The 27,698-nt window shown below is 42.3% G+C and overlaps 2 protein-coding genes across 22 annotated transcripts in view; both read left to right on the top strand.

Moving 5' to 3' along the window:
• mycbp2 (MYC binding protein 2) overlaps window positions 1-19,604 on the top strand; it is a 63,547-nt gene extending 43,943 nt beyond the window's left edge. For 10 of the 20 annotated variants that reach the window (XM_030428899.1, XM_030428892.1, XM_030428896.1 and 7 more), the window contains 32 exons: window positions 200-332; window positions 415-540; window positions 4,320-4,499; window positions 6,212-6,316; window positions 7,028-8,665; window positions 9,196-9,365; window positions 9,493-9,740; window positions 9,848-10,015; window positions 10,525-10,694; window positions 10,792-10,991; window positions 11,237-11,386; window positions 11,482-11,642; window positions 11,957-12,113; window positions 12,254-12,478; window positions 12,636-12,701; window positions 13,173-13,412; window positions 13,543-13,632; window positions 13,737-13,817; window positions 13,903-14,169; window positions 14,362-14,645; window positions 14,759-14,855; window positions 15,014-15,133; window positions 15,245-15,346; window positions 15,451-15,579; window positions 15,675-15,807; window positions 15,892-15,995; window positions 16,551-16,739; window positions 16,845-16,952; window positions 17,218-17,427; window positions 17,507-17,614; window positions 17,942-18,107; window positions 18,247-19,604. In XM_030428899.1, the coding sequence (XP_030284759.1) occupies window positions 200-332; window positions 415-540; window positions 4,320-4,499; window positions 6,212-6,316; window positions 7,028-8,665; window positions 9,196-9,365; window positions 9,493-9,740; window positions 9,848-10,015; window positions 10,525-10,694; window positions 10,792-10,991; window positions 11,237-11,386; window positions 11,482-11,642; window positions 11,957-12,113; window positions 12,254-12,478; window positions 12,636-12,701; window positions 13,173-13,412; window positions 13,543-13,632; window positions 13,737-13,817; window positions 13,903-14,169; window positions 14,362-14,645; window positions 14,759-14,855; window positions 15,014-15,133; window positions 15,245-15,346; window positions 15,451-15,579; window positions 15,675-15,807; window positions 15,892-15,995; window positions 16,551-16,739; window positions 16,845-16,952; window positions 17,218-17,427; window positions 17,507-17,614; window positions 17,942-18,107; window positions 18,247-18,362 (6,441 nt within the window). In that variant the 3' untranslated portion in view covers window positions 18,363-19,604. The remainder of the gene's footprint in view (window positions 1-199; window positions 333-414; window positions 541-4,319; window positions 4,500-6,211; window positions 6,317-7,027; window positions 8,666-9,195; window positions 9,366-9,492; window positions 9,741-9,847; window positions 10,016-10,524; window positions 10,695-10,791; window positions 10,992-11,236; window positions 11,387-11,481; window positions 11,643-11,956; window positions 12,114-12,253; window positions 12,479-12,635; window positions 12,702-13,172; window positions 13,413-13,542; window positions 13,633-13,736; window positions 13,818-13,902; window positions 14,170-14,361; window positions 14,646-14,758; window positions 14,856-15,013; window positions 15,134-15,244; window positions 15,347-15,450; window positions 15,580-15,674; window positions 15,808-15,891; window positions 15,996-16,550; window positions 16,740-16,844; window positions 16,953-17,217; window positions 17,428-17,506; window positions 17,615-17,941; window positions 18,108-18,246) is intronic. The other 10 variants (XM_030428908.1, XM_030428909.1, XM_030428891.1 and 7 more) reach the window with 5 other exon arrangements.
• A 451-nt stretch (window positions 19,605-20,055) lies between these two features.
• Window positions 20,056-27,558, top strand: fbxl3a (F-box and leucine-rich repeat protein 3a). Of its 2 annotated transcripts, none has more exons than XM_030428516.1 (5): window positions 20,056-20,145; window positions 21,301-21,682; window positions 21,796-21,918; window positions 23,174-23,345; window positions 23,862-27,558. In XM_030428516.1, exons 2-5 carry the CDS (start codon window positions 21,302-21,304, stop codon window positions 24,500-24,502), a joined length of 1,317 nt encoding a protein of 438 aa, XP_030284376.1. In that variant the 5' UTR covers window positions 20,056-20,145; window position 21,301; the 3' UTR covers window positions 24,503-27,558. The 2 variants fall into 2 exon arrangements, with proteins under 2 accessions (XP_030284376.1, XP_030284375.1); XM_030428515.1 differs by having other exon boundaries at window positions 20,062-20,346.
• The last annotated feature ends 140 nt before the right edge of the window (window positions 27,559-27,698 follow it).

Raw genomic sequence — 27,698 nt, 5'->3', positions numbered from 1 at the left:
TTGAATGTTTGCATGTTAGTGATCTACTGTAGAAGAGTTTGTGTCATGGTTTTGTCTGTGCGGTAATAACATGGATCAACTGGGGTTGAAATGGAAAATGACCATTTTTCCGATAGTTTAGGGTTTTGTGAATGTGCAGTGTGTGACATGTGTTGAGTGTGTGTGTGAGTATGGATAAAGAGTGTTGTTTGTGAAACAGGTGGTCAACTCAGAGGGGACCTGGGTACAGCTGGATAAGAACAGTGTAGTGGAGTTCTGTGAGAGTGATGAAGGAGAGGCCTGGTCATTGGCCAGAGACCGTGGTGGGAATCAGTACCTTCGCCATGATGACGGTAAGCCCATTCGATGGGGAACATTTGTGAAAATCAAAATGTGATAAATTGAAAGATAACATAATTTAATTTGCTCCTATAGAACAAGTACTGCTTGAACATGGGTCACAGACCCCACCACCCAGCCCTTTCTCTGTGCAGGCCTTCAACAGAGCCACAACTTCAAATGGAGCACAGGGCTTTGACTATGGCATTTCCAACAACAAAGGTAAGGTTAGCGCGGCGTAGAGTAGGTTTGAAGAGATGAAATAACACAATAATAACATAATAACATACCCCTAATCTGCCTATCACTTTGCTTACAACATCCACTTTGTGCTGTTTATTTGAGTCCTCAGGCTTTAGTCAAAGGTTACTGATGTATACCACACCACTGACTCCACTCTGCACCTTTGTCTTGACTCTTCTCTGCTTTATTTTAATGTACACTGTATTTGACATCTCCACGTTCTCTGGACTGATAAGTGTAGACATTTTCACATCTTTGGTTATGCACTTACATCATAATAGCACACCCAATTTCTTATTTTATTCAAAACTATAGGGAATTACAGATCTCTTGACCTCTTTATCTTAATAGCAGTGCATCCACTGCATCCAGGTATATGTGATCCAGTATGGGTCAGTCAATCTCTTTAGAATCACAGTTGCCATCAGTCACTTATCTCTCATCTCTTTTTATTTATGCATGCTTTTTATTGTGTCTACTGTTGTTATTTCATGCCTAACATCTTTGCAATGTCAGGCATATGGCTGTGTGTGTGCGTGTGTGTGTTTGCGTGCGTGTGTGTGTGCGCGCGTGTGTGTGTGCACACGTGTGCGTGCGTGTGCATGGGCCAGTCGCTGTTCTTTGGTTCATTTGGACTACAATTTGGAGTTGGGAGTACTGTGGGCTAGTCCAACACTGATAACTGCCCCTGATTACGTGTCTGTGATTTCACCCTCTACCCTTTGTTACCTTAATTTAGTCCTCTAGAAAACATTGAATCATTTACATAATCATTGTTTTCTGGAAAATATGGTTGTATACTGAAACATCACCTGAATGAACTCATCAGTTCCGCTCCACCATCAAAGATTGGCTGGCCCCAAATGTGTCTGTGTATCTTCCTGGCTGAATATCACGCTGATGCTGTGTCAATTGTCTTTCAAACGGCTTAACTCTTTCTCATTACTTGAAAAAGAAGGCTGACCTGTTGAGACATTCGACCATCCTAATCAGAGGACCATGGTAAAGCTGTAAAGTTGTTTCTCTTACAATCACAGGGCTTCCTGCTACTGTAGAAGACAAAGATTGTGTCTTTGTTGGGCAGAACACAAATCTGATGGCCTCTAAATGCAAGGCTGTGTCAGCCTTACTCAATTCCGGAGGGTGATGAAAGTGCACCTTAATCTGGATGCTACACAGAATGTTACTGGCTTTTTAGCTTTCTGTATAACTGCAGATGTCTCTGACAAGAAGAACAATGACTCATTTCATTGTCACTGTGGCTGGCATCAACACAGATGGACCCTGTAGGCTGCTTCTTCCCCAGACCACTCACTGATGTGGTTACACTTGGGGGAAGTAAAGGCTATGTTTCTGAAATGGAGAGATGGATTCATTTATACCTTTTCAGCATCTCTTCCTTTAAGCAACCAGATAGCAGTCTATCACATATGCTTCTTGGTTGCCTCAAAGCAAGGTTCTTTTTATACCATATGACCTCTCTGCCCCAGAGTGCATACATTTTGCAAGGTGTTAAGCACATGTATCCTAAATGGGAAAATCTCTGTACACCGAACTACCACAAGCATGGTGAATGTTTGCAAGTCCCCTTTGGAGGTTGCAGGCCTTTGCAACTCAAGCTCATGCATCCTTTGTCACCTGTGTGATGGATACATACATCATGCTGTGAAGGCAGCATTATAAATGGATCATAGTCAGACTTGTCAGCTAGATATGCCAATGTGTGCCCAAGCTCTTTGAGCAGCTCGGAGAGCAGCCTCATTGACAGGTCTCTCAGACTTCAGTATTCAGCTGTGGTGGTTGATTTTTTTTCCATCTTGCCTTCACTGAGGCAGCCTCCCATATCTGGCTCCAACAAATGATAAAATGGCAATGGATGTAAACTCCAAACTTTAAGATGTCTCCCTTAAGAAACAAAATGTTATATTTGATATTCTGTCAAAATGACATAATGACTGGGCTTTGTATCTGGTTGTGTCAAGACAGTGGGAGACTTTTGAATGATGACTGATACAGTGTTGGCTCAATATGCAATATGTAGAGAAGGGTAAAGTTTCTCCCAGCAAATGTATTTGAGACATCTGATGAGGCCACACAGGCTTTTTGACTCTTGATAGAGACCCCTCTTCCCCCCACCCCCCACCCCCCACATCCTTCCCCCAAATACAGTAGCGAAATGGGAGGAGCCGCTGGTTCTATGAAGTATTTTTCGACACCCTGTTTTTGTTCTGGTCGCGATATTGTCATTGCTCCTCAACATAGAAACTCAAGACTTTCATAGATAAGTTAACAAAACTAAAGATTAGTATTGAGTCCAACTGAAGTAAAATACCATTTAGGTCTGCTACAGCAGATGGATCTACTCTGTAAATACATGTCCCCTTTCAGAAAAAAACTGAAAAAAACAAACTAAAGTAAGAAATTGGATATTTTTTGGTTACATAAAAACCCTAACCCTAGTTTGGCATTAATAAAACAAAATAATGCTAAGTATCCTTCAACATAGATGGAGACAAACTTTAAGCAACTCGTATTAGCTTTCCTGCTAAAGTTTTTTCTTATCCAACGTACACACACGAACGCATGTCTTTTCCTTTACCTTAACTTGTTGAATGAGCATCCAAACAAACATTCACCTGGGAAAATAACTCATGTAAATATCATGACATCAGTCCAGTTAGATGCTGGGATGCTCCTTACTCGTCAAGTATCACTAACAAAGCATGGTATGTCCATGACCTTTAGGTTACAGTGAAGCCCTTCTTCTTCCGCTTTATTAAAAATAATAAACCATTTACAATTTTTGGCTGAAAACCGGTATGACTAATATTCAGTTGAGCTTTAAGGCTATCAGTTGAATTAATTATATCTCAGTTTTTCTGTATACTTTTTTCCATCAGTACATGTCGAATCACTATAAATAGGACACCACTTATTAGCCTCAGCTGACAATGCTCCGAAGATAAAGCCAGTCAGAGGTGCCAATCAGAACTGTAGCAGCACACTTTGTCATCACAAATGAAGACAAAACACTACTACACCATAGCTACTGAATTTGTCTACCATTGACACATGATCTTCAAGTAATCTTTCTTTAACAGCTTAATGTATTGACAAAAATACACATTTCTCCTTTTACCTGTAGTGCTATTTATCTATTTCTATTGTTTTTGTATAAGTTGCAGACTTTTGGAGATCGCAGCCTTCTCTTGAATTTATCGAACTTAATGGCACTCGGCTTTAATGCTCAAAGCACCAAAAAAATACCTTTGAAAGTTTACTTAAAAATACATTTGAAACTCTCCAGCAATGTCTCTTTCCAGAAATCATGACCCGGTTAATTGACACAATCCACAGCTCTTGTTATGTGCAGTTTTGAGGTGAACTGATGACTTGATAATATTTTATACAAGACATTTCTTGGGAGTTGCTGTACCTTTGGACTTTTTAATCATACAGCAGGACCAGATGGTCTCTGACTCATTGCTCACCTTTGGGATGCCCATCCAAGCGTTTGGAGTGCTCCTACTGCTAATCTTCTCACATTGTCGATACAGAAAAAAAATTAACAAACTCCTGGGACCCTGATGGCTCAAAATAGCTCCTCCCATTTCACACAGCTGTGACATTGTGGGAGATGACTAAATGACTGATAGAAATTAAACTCTGAATGATCCTCCCCCCCCCCCCCTTTGGAAAAACCTCAAACCATAGCATAAGCTGTAGTTTTTCCCCATCCTCTGTCTCCATGTTTGCAGGTGACCGGTTGAGTGCCATACTGAATTCCATTCAGTCTGGGCCCTTCCTCTCAGCAGCTCCCTCCTCCTCCGTATTTGAGCAAGCCGCCCAACCTCCTCCCTCCTCCTCCCTTGTCCACAGCCCATTTGTGTTTGGACAATCCCCCTCCCAACTGTCTCAGCCACAACCACAGCTTCTGAGTAAGTCTGTCCTGCTTTCTGACAGCGCTTGCTTGCACAGGTGTTGATCCTTTTCCTCCGAACTTTTAGTTTTTCTAATTTGTTCTGTATTCATTCTTCTTTTTGGATTTTGTGAGGAGGGCAGGAGTGACGTGTGACGCATAACAGTGCAGTTATGTTTTACAGTGCTGAAATATACTTAACAAGCCAACATATCTTTTATTCAATGTTTATATCTTGTTTCTAAAAAACAAATCAGGTGACACCACCTTAAAAAAAGTATGCATTGATGCACATTCATTTGTTTTTGAAAACAAGATTTCAAACTTAAATACTAGACAAAATGTCTTGTTAAAAGGTATATTTTGCCATGCGCTAAGTAATAAGCTGATTTGCTTAATTTTTTGCTTGCCCTCTTGTTAAGTCAGCTTTTCGTTCTCTTCCTCATTCTCTTCCATGCTGCTTTAACTTTAGATCTGCAATTCCATCCTTTTTATTAATAACTTGTTTCATTCTCTGCCTCAACCAGCCCAGAGCTTCACTGCAAATATAAACAGTAGTCTCCTAGAAATAACAACCAAGTCACAATATTACATGTAACACCTACTAATAGTATGTACTTTCACTGGATAATTCAAATACCAAATACCACATTTTAGAATAGGTTAAATCAGAAGGGGATCCAAAGTATCTGATTATATGTTTGTCACTGTTTCAGCCTGTATAGCTCTCTTTCTTTCTGTTGGTCTTTTTGTCTATATTGCTACTCTCTTTATATGTTATATGTTTTACCTGTTTGTCTCTGTCTTGTGGAGCCCGGTAGGTGCCTTGGAAAAAAATTGTGCATAAATGAAACCTTTTTGCTCTCACATTGGCACACGTACTCATTACTATCAGTCCTGATGTGCAGGTATCCTTCACACTCACCATGAATCACTGGGTTTAATTACAGGTTTTTTATTTATTTTTTATTTTTTATCTTTGGTTGAGATATGTGGATATACTTTGGAATTTGGCTATTAAAAACTGTGTTATATCCAAGATCCTATAAACATATTTTACAATATAAAATACTGTTTTGCCATAAAACCCTTGATGACACTGAGGGTTATAGAGTTTTTCATTGATCAAATCTCCAGCTGACTGAATGCAGCACTCGAAAGGTGTTTTCCGCCCTCTAGACGATGTGAGGGAGGCAAAATATACATGACAGTAAATGTCCAGTGTGTAAGATTCAGTTGCATCCAGTGGTGAGGTAGATGCAACCAACTCAATACCCTAGCAGGTGTTTGTTTTGTCGATTCTGGCTTACTGTAGAAACATGGTGGTGCAACACTGTGTACCGCTCCCTTTGTCGGTAATGATTTTAAGCTAATAAAAATATGATGACTCTTAGTTTAAGGAAATTACACATGAATTAAAACATAATTATGAATATTTTTTCTATTTCTGCTTAAAAAATGTGAGAGCACAAAATACCACATAGTGCATAGAACACCTCCAGGGCTCTGTAATTCTGTTTTCCTCTTATATAAGTGTTCATGTCTTCATGTCTCTGAGTTTCTCTACCTCTCTGTTGATCTTCCCATCACTTTAACATGTCCTTTTGCCTCTTTCTACTTCAAATTCTTGACCCCATTGCCTCTTTATGCTTCCTTTCTTTCTCTCTGTGATGGCCCCCCCTTGCATTCCATGCCTTGTTCGTTTACCTGCCTCGCTGTTTTCCGCTGTAGATGGTTCATCACGCAGCCTTGCTTCTCGCGAGCGTGTGCACAAAAGCAGTGTGTCCGTGGCTGGGCATGGTACTGCTATCTCATCTGTCGCTCTAAGGCAAAAGGGTGGGTAATCCCAGCATGCATGCCTCCCTCAGACTGAACAGAGGGTGGGTAGGAAATCAATAAAAACACAGCCTGTTCTGTGATGAAAGAGTATTTATATGGTAATTTGTGGAATAAATTTTGGGCATCTTGTGTTAGAGCTAACCTTAAAACTGTGTACTAAAGTAGGACATGACTAAACACAATATTATGATTTAGAGAGAAAACTGAAGTTTGATGATTGACACGTGGGCATTAATTTAATGTTCAGTTTAGAAGTAGGTGGACCGTTAATGCACTTGACTCCAAGGGTGTTTTCACTCTCGAGTTACCACTATCATTAGGTCCAGTATTAGTAGGAGAGGTCAGGGCTGGGCTGGAATCCATCTGTCATCAGCTCTTCCATGGTCCACAAGCTTTTCATCCATGTCAGAGTTTGTCTGGTAATAGACAGACAAAGCTGTGGGAGAAACACCCAGCTAGTTAAGGCAAAGTTTGCTTTTTAAGAAAATATATCACTCACTGGCATTAGCTTCACAACATTTAACATCTTTCACCTTTGAGACTTCTGTCTTTTCTGCCCTTCATTTCATTTAACCTTATATTTTTAACATTACATTTTTTATTTCACTCAGGTCTTGAATGTTGTGCCTAGAGTTAAATGGTTACACTTTTACCACTAATTTAGTCATTTTCTGTAGTGTAACTGTGTTTAAAATGATTAACGTTTAGGTGAGCGAGGGAACCTGATGCCCGGTGCACGCCCCATGTCCCCAGCCTCCAAACACCGCCAAGAGAATCGCTTGCCAAAACAGGAGAGTCGGGGAAGCCGCTCATCTGAGCAGAGCCGGGTCAAGACAGGGGAGGGTGGACTCTCAGCCAGTGAAGCCCTCATCCTGCGCTCAGACACGGCCAAACTGCGGTCTGACTCGCACAGCCGCTCTCACTCGCCCAATCACAACACCCTGCAGGCCCTAAAGGCCGATGGGAGAACCCCTGGACTTCGGGCTGACTCCCCGAACCCTGGCTCTCGCTCCTCCTCTCCCAAACAGAAAGGCGGATCCTCTTCAGGCAGGTCTAGCCCCTCCAGCACCTCATCCCAGCACTCTTCATCAACCCACCATGACAAAAACCTGCCGCCTAAAGTTAGCCCTTCCTCCAAAGCCCGACTTGACCCTCCCAGAGAAAGGTCCAAATCAGATTCATACACTCTGGACCCAGACACGCTTAGAAAGAAGAAGGTTCCACTTACAGAGCCACTCAGGGGCAGGTCTACCTCTCCCAAACCTAAACTGTCCCCTAAAGATCCAAATAAAGGAGTGAGCAATAATGCAGAGAACCGGGTTCCCTCTCCACATGTGACCCAAGAGAACCTCCACAGTGAAGTAGTGGAGGTGTGCACCTCCAGTGCTCTTCTATCCAATGAGGATGGCAACGATGAGAATGTGGAGTTACGTAATGCTGAGGAGGGATCATGCAAGGTACACTTTAGCATTGGCAAAGCCCCCGTCAAAGAGGAACTAGAGAGCCGCTCGTCACCCAAAGTCAGCCGCAAAACCTCCAGTCGACACACACGCCCTAAGAAGGACAAATCTGGGCCTCTGTTTAAAGGTGAGAGTACATCACGGGTCACGGAACCTGCCAAACAGGCCATGTCACCCTCTGTAGCTGAATGTGCGCGAGCAGTCTTTGCTGCATTCTTGTGGCATGAAGGTATTGTCCATGATGCTATGGCCTGTTCCTCCTTCCTCAAGTTCAACCCAGACTTAACCAAAGAGCATGCCCCCATCCGCAGCTCCCTGGGAGGACAGGGTGCTGAGGAGAAAGAGAGCAAGTTGAAGAATCGCCACTCCTTAGAGATTTCCTCTGCACTTAACATGTTTAATATTGCTCCACATGGGCCAGACATCTCAAAAATGGGAAGCATCAACAAAAACAAGGTGCTCTCTATGCTGAAAGAACCTCCACTGCCAGAGAAGTGTGAGGACGGCAAGGGAGATGCCATTTCCTATGAGGCAACTTCTCATCCCTCTATGAGGGTAAAGTCAATCTTGCCGTTAACATTACAACATCTGGTGGCATTCTGGGAGGACATTTCTATGGCCACCATCAAGGCAGCGACTCAGAACATGATCTTCCCCAGCCCAGGCTCCAGTGCCATCCTGAAAAAGAAGGAACATGAGAAAGATAATAAAAAGGCGAAGAAGGAGAAGAAGAAAAGGGAGAAGGCGGAGGTGCGTCCAAGAGGGAATCTGTTTGGAGAGATGGCGCAGCTCGCCATGGGTGGACCTGAAAAAGACACCATCTGTGAGCTGTGTGGGGAGTCTCACCCTTACCCCGTCACCTACCATATGAGACAGGCTCACCCAGGTAAGAATACAGGAGGTTCTGGTTAAGTTTTGTCATTTTGAATAATCCCTTTGTATATCAGTAGGGGGGTGGGCAATCTGAGGATTTTTGATTGTGATTGATCTTGAAGGCATCAACAATCTACTTTTCAGGCCAATTATAGAGATTATATAGAGATTGTGGTATTTAATGTCCTCTTACTCTTACTGTCCTCAACGCTGATTGGACAAATTAGTTCATGTGGCTCTTCCTTGGGTGATGTTTTATAAATAAATAAAACAACTTCATTTTATAGCTTGTGGCATGGCGGATGAAGAGGATGTGCCAAAAGAGATTTCAAGTCTGGCTACAATGTACAGGAAAATTCAAAAGTGTGTTTAGAAAAAAAAAAATAGTCAGAAAGAATGCACTTTAGATCATAATCGTGATCAAATAGATTGTGATATTCAAATTTTTTTTGACCAGATTGTAAGTTTTGATAAAAAGTGACTTATAACCTTCCAAAATATCATTTGTACCTTAAACGTCCCTCCTTGGTGCTTCCTTGACAGGTTGTGGCCGCTATGCTGGAGGCCAAGGTTACAACAGCATTGGCCACTTCTGTGGTGGTTGGGCTGGGAACTGTGGAGATGGAGGCATTGGAGGCAGCACCTGGTACCTGGTGTGTGATCGCTGTCGGGAGAAATACCTGAGAGAAAAACAGACTGCAGCCAGGGAAAAGGTAGCCTCCTGCTGCAAGGCTTGAGTGCTGGAATACGTGTTCGCAAAGCAGTTTTTTAAAAAAATGTTTTATGTCATTCTGATTTCTTGGACTTCAGTTAAAAAACAATCTGTATGTTCCTTGCCAGGTGAAGCAATCCAGGAAGAAACCCCTGCAGGTGAAGACTCCCCGAGCGCTGCCCACTATGGAGGCCCACCAGGTGATTCGGGCCAACGCTTTGTTCCTGCTGTCCCTCAGCAGTGCTGCCGAGCCCAGCATGCTGTGCCACCACCCTCCCCGGCCCCTGCACTCCCAGCTGCTTCCAAGCCTCAAGGAGGGTGTGTCGGACGAAATCCCCAATAAAATGGGCTGTCTCTACCTTCAGACTCTAGCCAGGTAGCTAACAGCTCAGTTAATAACGGGTTGTCTTTCATAGGCAATAAAACTGTACAGTTGCATGTGCTGGAATAATGATTTTGATCTACTCTCCTATCATTCCTCAGGCAACACACTGAGAACTTTGGAGGCTACCAGGACGATAACCTCTTCCAAGATGAAATGAGGTATTTGCGCTCAACATCTGTTCCTGCACCCTACATTTCAGTCACCCCTGACGCCTGCCCCAATGTGTTTGAAGAACCAGAAAGCAACATGAAATCAATGCCCCCCAGGTAACTCGTGTTTTAGTTACTTCCACTTTCCCCTTATTGCATGCTAACAAATTGCAGCTGTTACTTATAGTTACTGATATTTTTCAGACACAATTTAAGCTTGAGCCATGGAAAATCAGGTTGCCATTACTTTTTCATATGTTGAAGTTCTTTTTCCACACTTATAAATGTTCAGTGCAGACCAGAAGATAATGCTATTTGTCATGCAAAGACGTTTATAAGTTTGACACAAGCATTTAGTTCTGATAGTGTGGCTCGTTTTGCCTTGTTATTATCACCGTCCTCATCTTATGCAGTACAGAGTACCATAAAATACAAAACTAAACTAATATGAAGTATTTAAATGGTTGATTGTGTCCCATTTGCTTTGAAGTAACATATAGTCCACTCAGTGGTATGAAAACACAGAGGTCATTGTTTTGTCAGCAAACACATTTGCACATTTGCTACAGAAGAAAAATATCTTATTCTGGCACTCTATTTAAACTGTGAGGGTTTCTTGTCTATGGGCTCTCATTTAGTCTCGAGACCAGTCCAATCACGGACAGCGACACGGCGAAGCGTACAGTGTTTCAGAGGTCTTACTCGGTCGTAGCATCTGAGTACGACAAGCAACACTCGCCTTCTCCTGCCCGGGTCAAAGCTGTCCCCAGACGAAGGGTCCACAGTGGTGATGCAGGTAAGCACATGTGTTCATCATTTGAGAAGTGATTAGTGATATCTCAGGGTAAGTGATGCATCAGCTGTAATACCAACCTGCTCTGTCCCTCATACAGAGGTGGGGTCTTCCCTGCTACGACACCCATCTCCTGAGCTCTCCAGGCTGATCTCAGCCCACGGCTCTCTCAGTAAGGGGGAGAGGAACTTCCAGTGGCCTGTCTTGGCTTTCGTTATCCAGCACCATGACCTGGAGGGCCTCGAGGTGGCCATGAGGCACGCACTGAGGAAGTCTGCCTGCAGGGTGTTTGCCATGGAGGTACTGATGATTAGCCTGTAATGCAGTATCTCACTGAATCTCAGAGCGCAGTCTGAGCTAATTATTTCTATTTATACAGCAGGGACTCAGGGTTACAGGCAAATAATTGGCTGGTTATTGCTGAATAATTAATAACAATTTTTAGACCTAATTAGCTTAAAGACTTAAGTTGTACTCTCGCATTGTTTGTGTATGATAAAGGTTAGACTAATTAGAACGATATTTTTCCTTGATGTTTCTGTCAGGCATTCAACTGGCTGCTGTGCAATGTGATCCAGACTACCTCCCTGCACGACATACTTTGGCATTTTGTAGCATCTCTCACCCCGTCACCCTTTGAGCCTGAGGACGAGGAAGAAGATGAGAACAAGGGAAACAAAGAAATCGTGGAACAGGTAATAAGTGGTTAAATGTCAAGGAGCATGCAGCCTTATGTTTGCTTTGTTGTTGCATCTTCTTCTTATGAACATCCCCACTCTTCATCCTACAGGAAAGAGACCTTGGCGTTTGTGAGCACCCTCTGTCAGACATTGTTATTGCCGGGGAGGCGGCTCATCCTCTACCCCACACCTTCCACCGCCTCCTTCAGACCATCTCTGACCTAATGATGTCACTTCCTAGTGGCAGCTCACTTCAGCAGATGGCGCTCAGGTACAGATTCTGAATGATTGAACAATTATTCCTATCCCCTTACCAACATTTTTTGATAGGTTGATTTCAATTTATACTAATTCTTGTTAGGGATTGTGTCCTCAATTTCAGCTTTGACATGTTTTCTTAATTAAATTGAAATGTAAACTTGCAAAGAAGCTAGTACTGCTCATTGTAATGTTACAATGTGAACAATAAGTTATAGTAATAATTTACATTATAATTGAAATTATTACAACCTCTTTTGCACTTTTGCCCTTTTAGACCTTCATGTGTATGAAATGGGATTTTAACTTGCCGACATATTCTATCAGGTGCTGGAGTCTCAAGTTCAAGCAGTCCGACCACCAGTTCCTCCACCAGAGCAATGTTTTCCATCACATCAACAACATCTTGTCTAAGTCAGATGACGGAGACAGCGAGGAGAGCTTCAACATCAGTGTGCAGTCAGGCTACGAAGCAATTAGCCAGGCAAGAAAACAACCACATTGATTTACAAATCACATCAGTCTTCTGTTGCTAAATACAGCTTGGACCAACAGAGTCCATTGTTTGTCATGCATCTGTTTTTATGACATGCACTAACCTGATATATCTGTGTGTGATGACAGGATCTGTGCCTGGTCACCTGTCTAAAAGACCTGACCAGTGTAGTAGACATCAAGACGTCCAGCCGTCCTGCCATGATTGGCAGCTTAACAGACGGCTCCACAGAGACCTTCTGGGAATCTGGAGACGAAGACAAGAACAAAACCAAGAGCATCACCATCAGCTGTGTGAAAGGCATTAATGCCTCCAACGTGTCTGTTCATGTGGACAACTCCAGAGACATTGGGGTAAAGGCAACAGCAAACCAGTCATTTACATGTGTGGGGGATAAAACACTGCTTGTCTTCATATAAATCAGTTAACCAAATTGATAATTATAATGTATTATTAAGCGTTGTCTGATGTATTTCAGTAAATTAATGTTTTCCTCTGTCATATCTGCAGAACAAAGTCACATCAGTGACATTCCTGTGTGGAAAAGCAATAGAGGATCTCTGCAGAATCAAACAGGTATGATCAGCTTCTTCAGCAGTAGCATCAGACAACAATTTAAAAGGTATCATTTGTGCTGTAAAGTGTACTATTAAAAGAGTCTATTAAATATGAACATGCTTGAGGGCTTGAGTATTCAAATGCAACCAAATCTGATCCACTTTTATTAAAGGTATTTACAAAAAAATGTTACAGATGGCCTGTGGCCTTTCTGTGCTGTCGGTGTTCTGTGCCATCTAAAGCTCTCTCTCTCCTCTCTATATCTATATCTATATATATAACACCTTTCTTCTGCTCTCCTAATCACAGTGGTTATGGTTACATTTGGTTAATGGTTAAATTTTGTAGAGAAACAATAGTATCAATATATCAAAAGGTAATCAATTACTGAATTGTTTTTATAGAGTGCACCTTGGTTGATCTAGCATTCTAATACACTACAGATTTACATGTGATGAAAAGTATGAACATCCCAATCATTTTTTCAAGGTTGACCTCGACTCACGTCACATGGGCTGGGTGACAAGTGAGCTCCCTGGAGGGGATCATCATGTGATCAAAGTGGAACTGAAAGGTCCAGAGAACACACTGAGGGTGCGTCAGGTGAAGGTCCTCGGTTGGAAAGAGGGTGAGAGCATCAAGATTCTGGGACAGATCTCAGCCAGCATGGCCCAGCAGAAGAACTGCGAGGCCGAGACTCTCCGAGTGTTTCGCCTCATCACCTCACAGGTCTGTCTAACTGTTACCATACATTACTGTCCGTACGAAACCTTTTCATTTGACACATTTCACATTTTTGGTGCAAAGAGCTAGAGTCTCTTGGAAGTTTTAATATTTCTACATTGTTTTGTTCATTAAGGTCTTTGGAAAACTTATCTGTGGAGATGCAGAGCCTACTCCAGAACAGGAGGAGAAAAACCTGCTTTCATCACCCGAGGGAGAAGACAAGGTCTGCACTGTCACATTATGAAAAATATTCAGTTTAACTGACTCAAATATTAAGTGACATTTAGCCTAATGTTTTACATTTTTTGCATTTTTTTTTATGAATAGGCGCCATCTGATGCAGACCTTAAAGAGCACATGGTGGGAATAATTTTCAGCAGGAGCAAACTGACCAACCTCCAGAAACAGGTAAATAGTCAGTTCCTCATATCATTCAACAGGATGAGGTATTACAATCACAGTCCTCTAACCTTATGCATGTTTTTATTTTCAGGTGTGTGCGCACATCGTCCAGGCCATCCGTATGGAGGCCACACGCGTGAGGGAGGAATGGGAGCACGCCATCTCTAGCAAAGAGAATGCTAACTCCCAGCCCAGTGATGATGACGCCTCCTCAGACGCCTACTGCTTTGAGCTCCTGTCCATGGTCCTGGCTCTCAGTGGCTCCAATGTCGGACGCCAATACCTCGCTCAGCAGCTAACACTAATGCAAGACCTGTTTTCTCTGCTGCACACAGCTTCCCCAAGAGTACAGAGACAGGTGAGCAAGGGAACATACACACACACTCAACTCAGAGTTTTAGTCACGTGCAGTTGAGTAATTAATGGAACCACATGGAGTGTTCTTGCCAAGACTCATCCATTTGAATAAATCTGTAGTTTTAGTGCATGTATAAACATGACACTGTACAAATTATGTTCCTGTTTGCTATCTTATCTTACCTCACATCAGGTCACATCATTGCTCAGACGCGTCCTTCCAGAGGTTACACCAGTGCGACTTGCCAGCATCATCGGGGTGAAGGCTCTGCCGCCAGCAGACATCAGTGACATCATCCACTCCACAGAAAAGGGTGACTGGAACAAGCTCTGCATCCTTGACATGTTCTTGGGCTGCATTGCAAAAGCCCTCACTGTGCAGCTGAAAGCCAAAGGCACCACCATCGCTGGCACTGCAGGCATGGCAGCTGGTAAAGGGGTCACCACTGTCACTCTACCCATGATCTTCAACTCCAGGTGAGTTAGTTCCTGCTAAGACAAAGTCATAAAACAAATTTGCATATATTCAGTTTGTGGTAAATGGCAGTTTCCTTTGATCCTCATACTTAACCCCTTTCTGTCATGTTCAGCTACATCCGCAGAGGGGAGAGCCACTGGTGGATGAAAGGCTCCACTCCTCCTCAGATAGCAGAGATCATCATAAAGCTGGTTAAAGACATGGCAGCTGTAAGTTTCCATTGTCTTTTCTTTTAACTCTCTGCACGAGAGAGTCTCCGCCTAATTTGAAATGGAACCACATTTGTCATCTTTGTCATAAATTCTGTGTGTTCATACGTTGTATTGTGCTGGGAAAATACCTCTAAGATGGTCATCTTTGTTTTTAGGGCCACCTTTCAGATTCTTGGTCCAGAGTCACCAAAAATGCAATAGCTGAGACCATCATAGCCCTAACCAAAATGGAGGAGGAGCATCGGTCTCCTGTACGCTGTATTGCCACTACAAGGGTATGTATCATATGTCATCATACACAACCCGTATCTATATCTGGTATCTATGTTTACACATTGTGGTTATTAATTATTCTTATACTATATCCTGTTCTGTCTGTCTCTTAGCTGTGGCTAGCCTTAGCTTCACTGTGTGTGCTGGACCAGGACCATGTGGACAGGCTATCCTCTGGTCGCTGGATGGGCAAAGATGGACAGCAGAAGCAGATGGTGAGTATGATACAAAAGAGCGATAATGTATTTAAAAAAATAACCTGATATTTAAAAGAATAAATAAGAAAAAATACATGTATTTCCTTCTCTTCTCTCCACAGCCCATGTGTGACAACCACGATGATGGTGAGACCGCAGCCATCATCCTGTGCAACATGTGTGGCAACCTTTGCACCGACTGTGACCGCTTCCTCCACCTGCACCGACGCACGCGCTCTCACCAGAGACAGGTTAGTGTTGGTCGACACACATTCCATTTTATTAGCATGATGGGGTTTTTTCCTGGTGAAATGGTGTTTAATCTTCACTTCATGGCTGCTTTCAGGTGTTCAAAGAGGAGGAGGAAGCCATAAAGGTGGATCTCCATGAAGGCTGTGGGAGGACCAAGCTTTTCTGGCTCATGGCTTTGGCAGACTCAAAGACGATGAAGGCTATGGTGGAGTTCAGAGAGCACACGGGTAAAATTTGGGGATTTTATAAAAGGGCTTCATAGCTTCTCTTGATGCAATTTTTCTAGTCTGACACATCTGTTGTTTTTGCAGGTAAACCAGCCTCCAGCAGCTCAGACGCCTGTAGGTTCTGTGGTACGAGGAATGGAACCGAGCTGTCTGCAGTGGGCAGCGTCTGCTCAGACCCAGACTGCCAGGTACACTTACCAAAAAGACTTCACTACCTATAAGCAGCATGATAGATGAAAAATATCAATTTTTTATTTTACCAAAATACATCCATAATATACACTAGTATACAAAAAAGAATACTAGACTACAGAATAACAGTATGAAAAACAAAATAAATAAACCAAAAAATGGCAAAACCACATCAGTCTATTCATTCTGTAAAAAACAAGTGACTTTCTCTTTGTTCTCTTTTTTTAGAATTATATCCAGATATATAAAGTATGTCTATAAAAAAAATGCATTTTATGGGTTGCCTTGTTGCTATAATTCGCAGTGCAGATGCATAGATTCTATTCTTGGACCTAAGGGTTTTTATGTTTTTTGGAGAAACTTTCTTGATTGCCTCAAAAAGAATTGTCTGTGCTGAGCCTCAAATAATGGATGAGGTGTTTTCCACCCACTGCAGAGAGGAACAAATACTTACACAAGATGCACACTAAGCAATGTAGAGTTGTGTAGTATGTGTGTATTACACTGTGGTTCAACAGCCTGATCAGTGTCCCTCATGTTGTGTTCGTCAGGAATACGCTAAACTGGCCTGCAGTAAAACTCATCCTTGTGGACACCCCTGTGGAGGAGTCAAGAATGAGGAGAGCTGCCTTCCATGTCTGCACGGCTGTGACAAGAACACCGGCTGTCTGAAACAGGATGCAGATGACATGTGTATGATCTGCTTCACAGAGGCTCTCTCTGCTGCCCCTGCAGTACAGGTACACTAGCTCTAAAAATGGGAGTGTTTTCCACAGAAAGAGAACAGAAAGAGTTTCACTTCAGATTTTAATCATTTAATGTTTAACTCTTTGTTCTGTTCTCAGCTGGACTGCACTCATGTGTTCCACCTTCAGTGTACTCGTCGTGTTCTTGAAAACCGCTGGCTTGGCCCCCGGATCACATTTGGGTTTATGCTGTGTCCCATTTGCAAGGTAGGGCCTGAACCTGAGGATTTAACAGATTAAGCTGGCAACAAAGTGGCTGAAAACTGTTTCCACCACGCCTTGAAGTTGATTGAGCTCAGATTGCCTAAATGCTTTGTTCAAGAAGCTCTGTCTACAGTGTGCATTTCCCACACAGACTATGACTGTTTTCTTAACTGTCATCTTTGTGAAATGACACATACACCAACAGTCCCTCAACAGAACCCTATTTATAAACGTGGGCTGGTTTGTTTGTTTCATTGTCTGCCTCCAGAACAAAATCAATCACTCAGTGATCAAAGACCTGCTCGACCCGATTAAGGAGCTCTACGAAGATGTGAGAAGGAAGGCTCTGATGAGGCTAGAGTATGAGGGTCTGCATAAGAGTGAGGCAATAACTACACCAGGAGCACGTTTCCACAATGACCCTGCGGGCTTTGCCATGAACAGATATGCATACTATGTCTGCTACAAGTGCAAGAAGGTACTATACAAACAAAAAATTTTTGAATTCAGAAATGTTGTGTAGGGGTTTGAGAATTAATGATTGGCCTTATTTCCAGGCATATTTTGGGGGCGAGGCCCGCTGCGATGCTGAGGCAGGACAGGGAGATGACTACGACCCCAGTGAGCTGATCTGTGGAGCGTGCTCGGATGTTTCCAGGGCTCAGGTGAGTAAATGATAACGGTGGGAATCCTGCCATTACTATGGACAGTTTACAGCAAACCGTTCCCAATTTCCTGGAAACGGCTGGAAACGGCTAGCCTGGCACTGTCTAAAGGTTACAAAATATGTTTAATGTTAGTTTCTTGACGGCGAGCAGTGACTTTTGTGAGTCTTGTCATCACTGTGAGGTATTCATCTTCTCATCTCACTTTAGGCAAGAAAGTAAATGACAATATTTCCTAATAAGCATTAACTGGTCCTTTAAAAATGGTGATTATCTGAACTATTAACACAAAAATGATGATGATGCTGAAACTATATTTCTCACCAGATGTGCTCCAAGCATGGCACAGACTTCCTTGAGTATAAGTGCCGGTACTGCTGCTCGGTGGCTGTGTTCTTCTGCTTTGGCACCACTCACTTCTGCAACGCCTGCCATGATGACTTCCAGAGGATGACCAGTGTCCCCAAAGAGGAGCTGCCCCATTGTCCTGCAGGTGCTTAACCATTCTGCTGACTACACTCTACTGGAAAATGTTCAATTATTCAGAGTGCATGACTGACAGCAAATACCAATACCGAAATAACTACAGGAAAAATATAAGTGATATGTTGTTTTTGTCCTTTCTATCACAGGGCCCAAAGGCAAACAGCTGGAGGGTACTGAGTGCCCTTTGCATGTAGTTCACCCACCAACAGGGGAGGAGTTCGCCCTGGGCTGTGGGGTGTGCAGAAACGCCCACACCTTCTAAACAACAAAACTTTGACTGAAAACCAGTTTGTCTACTGTGATTTCTGGCTGTTGCTGAGGCTCAGCCATGAAACTCGACTCTTGCATCGTCAAGTCTCCTGGACAGTGGACCAGGTTTCTGCTCTACGCCAAGAGTCCTCAGGTGTGCTCTTCTACCAACATCGGTATCCAGGCTCTGCTACAAAAACAAGCGGAGGCTTTTTTGGACTCAGAGTAACCTGAATGGGGAAAAAAAGAACAATAGAATTTTAAAAAAGAAGAAAAAAAAGAAAATAACTTGTGACGTGTTTGCATGCGGCCGTTGTATTCCCTCGGCTTCTATAGACGTTGCACACCTCCTGATCACTGAAGTGTAACAGATTAAACATTGAATAGGAAATAAATTTGCTTAAAAGCAACTGTGGATCAGCGTGGGTTTAAAAAAAAAAAAGGAACAGGCCGTATTTCCAGCTTCCTAACTATGAATTTAAAATATTGTTGTATGTAAACTTTTTTTCGTAATCTTGTACAGTATTCTCCACTGTCAAGTGCATCATGGGTTGACGGACAAAAAAAAAGACAAGTTGGTGGATAAGACTGTTAAGAATATTATGTTTGGGAGGAAAATAGTGTACGATTTATCTAATCTTGTATATATGATACTATTCAAAATAGCTGTATTCCGAAGTTGCTACTCTTCACTTCAGTTTTGTTTGATATTCTGGGTTATGTTTTGAGCCAGAACTTTTAATGAAGTGCAATACTGGGTGTGCCTCCTATTTTGCAGCTGTTTAACCTATGGAATGTATGTCAATAAAGCCACTGTACATTTTTATACAGTAGACAGTCGTAATTCCCCCTCTTCTAAATGTCAGATCTCTTCTGTTGTCTGGAAATGAGAAGGAGGAGCCTGGCGCCTGCAGTGAATGAAGGTGGATGTAAATCCTGTTAGCAGCTCAGTCAAGAAAAAAAAAAACGAGTACCAAATCTTACATGAATACAAAAACAAACAAAAGACCTCGCAGTGAGACTGATTACAGCTGAATGATTGGAGGGGCCAGTCTTCACACCAAATAAAATTGTGCACCTGTAATGCTTTTCCCTATTAGGAGGCAGGGGGATTGGGGGTCAGGGGAACAGAGTGTGGAAAAAAAGCAGCTGCTGTTATATAAAAAAAAAGCTTAATACTTGTGAATCTGCTCTGTAATATCTGTGGTGGATGGAGTTGAATGGTAATAAACCAGGTTCTCTGTTTCGCAAAGTATACACGTGTCATTTTTCAAGGAGTGGTGAAATTGCAGCTGTTGACCTCTGGTGAGTTTAAATTGAAGAGATGGTGGTGCCAAATCGGGACTTCAGGGACGCATGAAGTTTCTGTAAATACCAGAATCGAAAGTTAGAATTTCGACCAGAGACTATAACAATATAAAGATGTATCACTCTGCCATATATTTCGTGGTTCCAAACTGATAACAAATGAAATTAAATGTATTCTGGTACAAGGGAATATCAGTGCATTCATAAACAGATTATTACATAAGTTGATACATCATAACCAAACAAATGCAAATCCTTAAAAGGTCAAAAGCAAACTGACTCAGAGATAATTCGGCTAATCAGCCAAGTGATGTGTATTCAGGTTTTTGACTGTAGAGTGAGGCATCTTCTCTCACGGACGATCTTTACCAACAGCCATTTCGCATTGCATTTCCCATGGTGCACCTCTGCTGTCACAACAACACTTCGCCATTTCAGGTTTAGGGGGGCAGCAACTCCCGCGAAAGAATTGGGTCAGCCGAGCGAAGGTACCAGACTCTGGCTGTTTCTTCATTGAAAACCTCTCCCATATCTTCTCTATCGTCAGACGGCTTGGTTATTGTTCTCCGATGCGTATTATTTGGTTGGTGCGAATGATCTTTACCAGCGTGGGCCCGGGCTGAAGTGTCATATCAGTTGTCGGATTTTCCTGCTAACAGCTAGTTAGCTAGCGGAGTGTAAACAACAAGGTACGGTGGGTGGCCAAACCGGCTAGCTGTGTGGTTGTCAGACTAGCAGATATCAGAGTATTAAATTAGCTTTGGGTCAATCTGTAAATAAAGTCTTAAATATCAACAAATTTCTACTTCTAGTTTGCATGATAGCTAGGATTTCAGGCACGCTCGTGTTCATTTTAACGTGAAACCTCGCTAGCTAAGCTAACGCTTACCTTAAGTAACGCTGTCACAGCGTTAGCTAACTGATCGAGCAAATGTAAGTAGTTTCTTGGTCATTTAGTGTTACCAGATTGTTATTGGTGCGAGACAAGTTGCAGTGTCAAATAATTAATAATGAATTACGTGACTTGCCCTGCGTTTAATACCAATGTATTAATGAAAAAGTTTGGCCTCGGCTGATGTAAGTTAGCGTCATATCAAATAACAGACACGATTCCATGGCGAGTTTGAACATATAGTGTAATTTAATAACTGTTTTTTAGTGAGAGTAAGGAATTACGCATATTGACTATTCCTTCTTTTGTCTTTTAAAATGTATACGCCTAACCATCAGAGAGAGAGAGATACGTACACACACAAGGAAAATGATTACAAAAACTAAATAACCAATCACCTAAGTTTTGTTGTACAGTTGATACAGTACTGCAGTATATACAATTAAAATGCAGCAATGGCACACACAGAGCTCCACACAGTCAGATTAAAAGCGAAAGTATGGACTCAATTATAAAAAGACATAAGGTTTGTTTGAATAGTCGGTCATTTTGTGAAATAAAGTCTTGAAAAACCCCTCAGCAACCATTACGGTATCTATTCATGAAAGGTGGAATAGATTAAGGGGGTAATGGTGATTAGAGCAGGCAAACCATAGCAAAGCGACTGTTCACATCTGTTTTCACATCATTAAAAGCCATATATCACAAGTCAGATCATTTTGATGCTTAATTTAACATCTCTTTTTCTCAGGATGAAGCGGATGAAGGGAGGAGAGGAGGGAGGCGACAGCTCCCCCGGCAACAGCTCACCAGAAGTTTGCAAGAAGGTGCGGACGCAGAACACGGAGGACTCTGAGGCAGGAGTGGCCAGCGAGTTCCTAGACAGTGACTGGGCACGACTGCCTCAGGAACTCCTGCTACACATCTTCCAGTACCTTCCACTGCTGGATCGGGCTTATGCCTCTCAGGTGTGCCGCGGGTGGAACCAGGCTTTCCACATGCCAGAGCTGTGGCGGTGCTTTGAGTTTGAGCTTAACCAACCGGCCAGCTCTTACCTGAAAGCCACACATCCAGACCTCATCAAACAGATCATAAAGAGGCACTCCAACCACCTTCAGTATGTCAGCTTCAAGGTAGGGCAGGAAAAGCTGTTTTGTCTCTGTCAAAAAATGCTTAACACCATCTGGTTTAAAAATGTTGTTTTGTGTTCCTCAAATGACATCCAGTCTTTGTTTGTACTTGCCAGGTGGACAGTAGTACAGAGTCTGCAGAGGCAGCATGTGACATTCTTTCACAGTTGGTGAATTGCTCGCTGAAGACCTTGGGGCTCATCTCTACCGCCAGGCCCAGCTTCATGGAGGTTCCAAAGGTATAATTAACATGAACCTGAGGGCTCTGGGTCTTTATAGCATCCTGTTCTTCAGATTTACAAGGAAATTGGGATCTATTTAATTTTATAACATGTTGCTAATGCCTTTGCACAGTTTATTCCTTGAATCTGTGGCTAAGCGTGTTAATAATTGGTTAAATTAATAGCATAGTTTTTTAATTCTCTTCACATCTGAGAATGGGACTGAAAAGCAGAAGTCTTTGTTCACATGGATAGCCAAGGATGTTATTACTTTCCCGGCCTCCGAAGGGCACAGGATGTTATTTTGTCTCTCTGTCTGCAGTCTGAGATAGGATGACATACCACAGAAATACCTAGCTATTAACATGTAGAACACAGGCGATAGCAAGAAACCACTACAACCGCTCATGACGTTACATCCCGCCATGTTCAACGCCAAAGCGCGTAAACAAAAGGAAAAATGTCCAGAAGCTGCCAGGCTGAAGGGACCCGACACTGCAGAAGTGCTGTTCAAAATGCAGGAGGATTCTCCCTCTCCGCTACTCAATATTCCTCACAGAATCAAAGCACAAAGTGTCGTACGACTGCATTAGAATTTAGCTCAGTATCATACTAGAGGGTCAGGTAGCCTCCACCTCACTCACTCTGGAACTCCAGACTGGAAACACTGGCAGACCCTTAGTGGAAAACGCAGACTGGCCTGCTAATTATCTGAGTTCACCACAACTGTAGTGTAGTGTGTACTAAGGTGAAACATTTTCCCGATGTTCCCCTTACAGTGTAGAAAGCAAAAACAAAAAGGCAAAATGGCTGCAATGGCGTTGTTGAGCCACATTAAATCACCACAGGGAAATTATGTCACAACCTGAGATTCTTTCTATGAAGTCTTAAAAATCAAACTGCCAGAGGAAGCTATCGCCAGTTAAGAAGTTCATCAGAAACCTGCAGAACCTTCACATTCTTAAGAGATATCATCCGTCACAACAGAGAGGAGACAGTGAAAGAGTTGCACCGGCTGTTTCTCACTTAACCTATAGAAGAATCCAGCAAGTACTTTATGAGTTCTAAATAAAATTAAAAAAATTCAAAATGTGTGTTACAAACAGCTCTCAGTTAAAAGTGCAGTGTTGGTGTATTACATAACTTTGATTTACCATTCCATATATAAATTAAGCTATGGACATTTAAAGATGAAACCTGCCATCCTGGTAGCCACTTCAGAAGGTCTTGTGAACACATTTTAATTCATTGTATCATCTTTGTCCTTCCACAGTCTCATTTCATCTCAGCTCTGACTGTAGTGTTCGTCAACTCCAAATCATTGTCTTCACTGAAGATTGATGACACGCCAGTGGATGATCCATCTCTGAAGGTGCTGGTGGCCAATAACAGTGACACCCTGAAGCTGCTGAAGATGAGCAGCTGCCCTCACGTCTCCCCAGCAGGTACAATGTGTGGAAAGACTCTAGATCGTGTTCAGTGTTTAAGCAAAGAGGAAGCAGCCTTGTCATGTTTTTTTTCTTTTATTTTCGATTGTGGTTGTGGGGTAATATTCAAAACAAAATATTTTCAAGCCATGCCTATTTCTGCCTTTTCAGTCAAATGGCAGTAAGTTTTTCCCTTCACTGGCTTATTTGGAGCGTAATTTTCTTGTCTGCCCTCATACAGTGTTGTCATTTATGTAGTGGACTGCCAGACATTGCGTGATGAACTGTTATGTGATTTTCCTGTTTCTCTTTTCTTGCATGCACTTTCCTGGAACTGTATCAACCGCTAGCTACGATAATGATTCAGCTGCAACTTTTCTGGCAATTACAGTTGACTTTCAGTTTCTTAGGAGCAATCTTGTTTTCCCCTGTGGGTTTTCGTGTTTTCCGGATTTTTGAATCGTTTTTAGAAAATAAAGGACTGGATTTTATGATTAGTTGGATTTTAAAAAAGAAATCTGTCCATGTTTGCAGGGATCCTGTGTGTGGCAGACCAGTGTCACGGGCTGAGAGAGCTAGCACTGAACTACCACCTCCTGAGTGATGAACTCCTGCTGGCCCTCTCCTCTGAGAAACACGTCCACCTGGAACACCTGCGGATCGATGTGGTGAGCGAGAACCCTGGCCAGCACTTCCACACCATCAAGAAGAGCAGCTGGGATGCCATGGTGCGACACTCACCCAAATTCAACCTGGTTATGTACTTCTTCCTCTATGAGGACGAGTTTGGCCCTTTCTTTAATGACGAGATCCCCGTCACACACCTCTACTTTGGTCGCTCTGTCAGTAAGGAGGTGTTGGGCCGAGTTGGCCTCCACTGCCCTCGTCTGGTGGAGCTGGTGGTCTGTGCCAACGGCCTGCGTCCTCTGGACGAGGAGCTGATCCGCATCGCAAAGCACTGCAACCAGCTGTCAGCCATCGGCCTGGGCGAGTGCGAGGTTTCCTGTAGCGCATTTGTGGAGTTTGTCAAGATGTGTGGCCGGAGGCTCTCCCAGCTGTCCATCATGGAGGAGGTTCTGATCCCAGATCACAAATACAGCCTGGATGAGATCCACTGGGAGGTTTCAAAGCACCTGGGCCGAGTCTGGTTCCCGGACATGATGCCGACCTGGTAAAGTGAAGCCAAAGGGCGCACATGGAGTTCAGTCTGTCAAGTTTGATGCGTGGAACTTTCATGGCCACCTTGTTTGCTTCGAAAAGCCTTTAAAAGCTCAGCTGTAGTTGAGTGTGTGGTGCCAACATGGGGGGGCATAAACTTGCTGAACTCCTGTGTGCATTGCAGAGCAGGGATGTAATGTGGCGCCTGACACACCTGCTACACAATGTTAACATGTCATGCAAACACCACAGAAATCTCTGCCTGTTGTCTTCAAACTGGACTGTGGATTCCCGCTTTGCCTAATCCTGAGATTGAACTCGCCTGCATCTTCATATATTTAACAATCGGCTCACAGACCAGCGCAGGTGGAAATATTTGACTGAAAAGCGATGTTTTTATAACTGCTTATAGAGTTATACAGACATTGTAGCCTGGTAATGATAATCTATATTATGATGAGAGGCGTGTGCGCGATTGTGTGTATGTTTGTGTGTATACACGTATGCAGATGCGAGTGTGTGTTTAAATGCTTTTTAACATTGTGGAGTAATTTGGGACGATTAGATGCACAGTTGCATGTTGTTACACTACCACTTGGCCTACTTCAATCCAGTTTGAGATAGCAGCTCTGCACTCTGTAACAAAATAAGACATTGGAAGTTTCCAAACCGCTGCAATGTTATTTGTATTTAGTATGTGACAGAAGATGTTTTGTCAGGTATAGTCAGAGGGGGGGAGATTCACTTCAGTTTTAACAGGAGAGTGGCTGGGTCCTCCACCTAATTTTAAACTAATTTAAACACAAAGAGCAGCAGTAGAGCTGACGTCATGTCGCTTCTTCTGCTCGCAAGAGCTCAGTCAAGTATCAAAAACATAAATCGTTATTGTGAGAAATGTTCGAAGTTCGCCAGGAGAGAACCACAAATGTGTATATAGGTCTCTATCTTTGTGATGTGAACTTGTACAGTGTTGATTAACGTCATAGATTTTTATTTTCTCCAAGTCGTGCAGATATGTTTCTTTCCTGCATCATGCATCAATTGGCTTTACAATGTAATATCTCTGTCTTTTTGTATAAAAAAAAGGTTTGTGTACAGTCACAGATCCTTAGCACCTTAGATGAAAACCAAATGACGGTCAGGATGAACTTTGTTCTTCTGCCCTCATGAAAGCAAGGAAACAATCTTTATAATACTTCTCTGCTCTGTTGAATCAGATACTGAGGACAGTATATTGAAGTAATAAAGCTATAATTACTGATTTAAAAAAAGAGAAATAACTTTGTAAATATATATATAGTGCACAGAAATATCTGAATTTGGAGGAAGATATTGCAAAGTATCCAACCTTCCTGATCAGAATGCTTAATAATAAATCTATAGGCCAGTCTCTGCGGCTGTTGGCTTACAATGCACCTCAGGTGCAATAAATTATATTTTCTAAATAGGTTTCATTTGTATCTTCTGCTTTTTGCCTGTTCAAGCTCTAAACCCAATCATGAATATCTGCCCTCCTATTAGCCCTCGTTTGCTCTGTATTGTGTCACCACATCGTACATAAACAGGAAAGGAAGCAATATTCATCTTGTCATTACAAACACATCTTTGCAGAAACCACTCGCCCTCCTGTTCATCACATCCATTCATGTCAGCCGAGAGAGATTTGGCAAGTCAGACGAGTGAAACAAACGTTTTTCCTTTAAGAAGGAAGTCAAATGCATCTGTATATAAAACGCTGTGTGTTTGATTATTATGAATAGAAATGTACTTATTTCTTTATTTCGCCCTCTGTCAGGGTTTGAAGTTTCCTTAACCGGCGGCTCGTATCTTTTGTACAACCAAAGTGCGAGTTATCCTTTACTAGATGGATCTTTTTCATACTGTAGTGACTAAAGAAGATGAGCTGTGTAATTTATTGATATGGATACTGCTTTTGTAATGAATTTGTGTTTTTCAGTTATGCAAAAGAAGCAATCACTATAACCAGCAAGCCGACCAGCAGCAAGATAAGGGTCTTTGGTTTTGACGCTTCCACCTCGATCACTATGGGTTTGTTGCGTGCAGGGGGGTCCAAAAGTTTTCAGTCCACTACTCCAATCATTAATCAATGCACAGGATAGATTTTACTAAGTATTTTTAACCAAAAACAAAGAACATAACGAAGTTGTACTACAGCTCCTCGAATTTTAGGGGGAAAAAAAATCTGATGTGAAAGTAAACTTCAGAAGACGCTGGGATCAACTTTCACAAGCCAGGACAAGATAGATTGCAAAAATATGCAGAAACGTATTTTAAGGTTTGCTAAATAATTCGTTTTTTATTTAATTATTTTAGAATTATTTTTTAAGCAAAATCATGATCAGACCTTTTGACTGAAGTCATTACAACATTTATAACTGTGTTTAAGACATAAATTGACAAAATATCTCTTTTAACAAGTTATCGTTGGTGGAAAAACTTTCGGACAACCTTGCATGCCAACAGGACCTGTAGATAACTCGGACCTGAATCCTTTTATTCATGTTGTATTGAGACATTTCATGTAGACTTAAACTGTCACACTGCAGGAAGTGCAAGCGCTTCTTCTGATTGGACTGAACTAACGTGGTCTATCGATGGTCTTGGTCTCGGTCTCTTATCACTGCAGTAGAGTCCTGTGCTGGTAGTCTGTGCTCATGTACATTAGCATCTCAGTGGTACAGTAACATATCTCCTGATTATTTTTTCATGATTTTTTGCAGTGCATTAAACGGTTGCCGTGGCCGCAGCTCTAAAGTGAAGGTTGTGTCTCAATACTGGTTTTAATCATGTTCCTGTTGTCTTTTATTGGAAGATTCAGCTGGATGATTTGATGATTGTTTCACTGAATTGCAGCTGTTTTAACCCTTTTTGTCCAGAGAGTCCTCCAGTAAGTTTTATTAGGAGTTAACTGGTGGTGACAATACTGTCCTTTAGTTTTGCTTCTGTATGGCAAATGCTTTGTCTACTTTGCTTTACTGGTCACCTGTCTTGAAATGAAGATTATTGTTTTAGACTTGTGATCTTATACCGGTAATAAAAATTTGTGAATGTACCCTTTGCATCTTTCATTATTTTCCAAACACCACAGTCATTTGTGTGAACACTTGAAGTCAATTATGTAAGCCTGAATTCAAAACATTAGGGCTGGACCTGATGTTGGTCATTTCTTTGCACTGTATTTTGTGATACCTA

The sequence above is a fragment of the Sparus aurata genome, chromosome 9, assembly GCF_900880675.1.
Source record: "Sparus aurata chromosome 9, fSpaAur1.1, whole genome shotgun sequence".
Lineage (NCBI taxonomy): Eukaryota > Metazoa > Chordata > Actinopteri > Spariformes > Sparidae > Sparus > Sparus aurata.
This window is presented reverse-complemented; position numbering and strand designations above follow the sequence as displayed.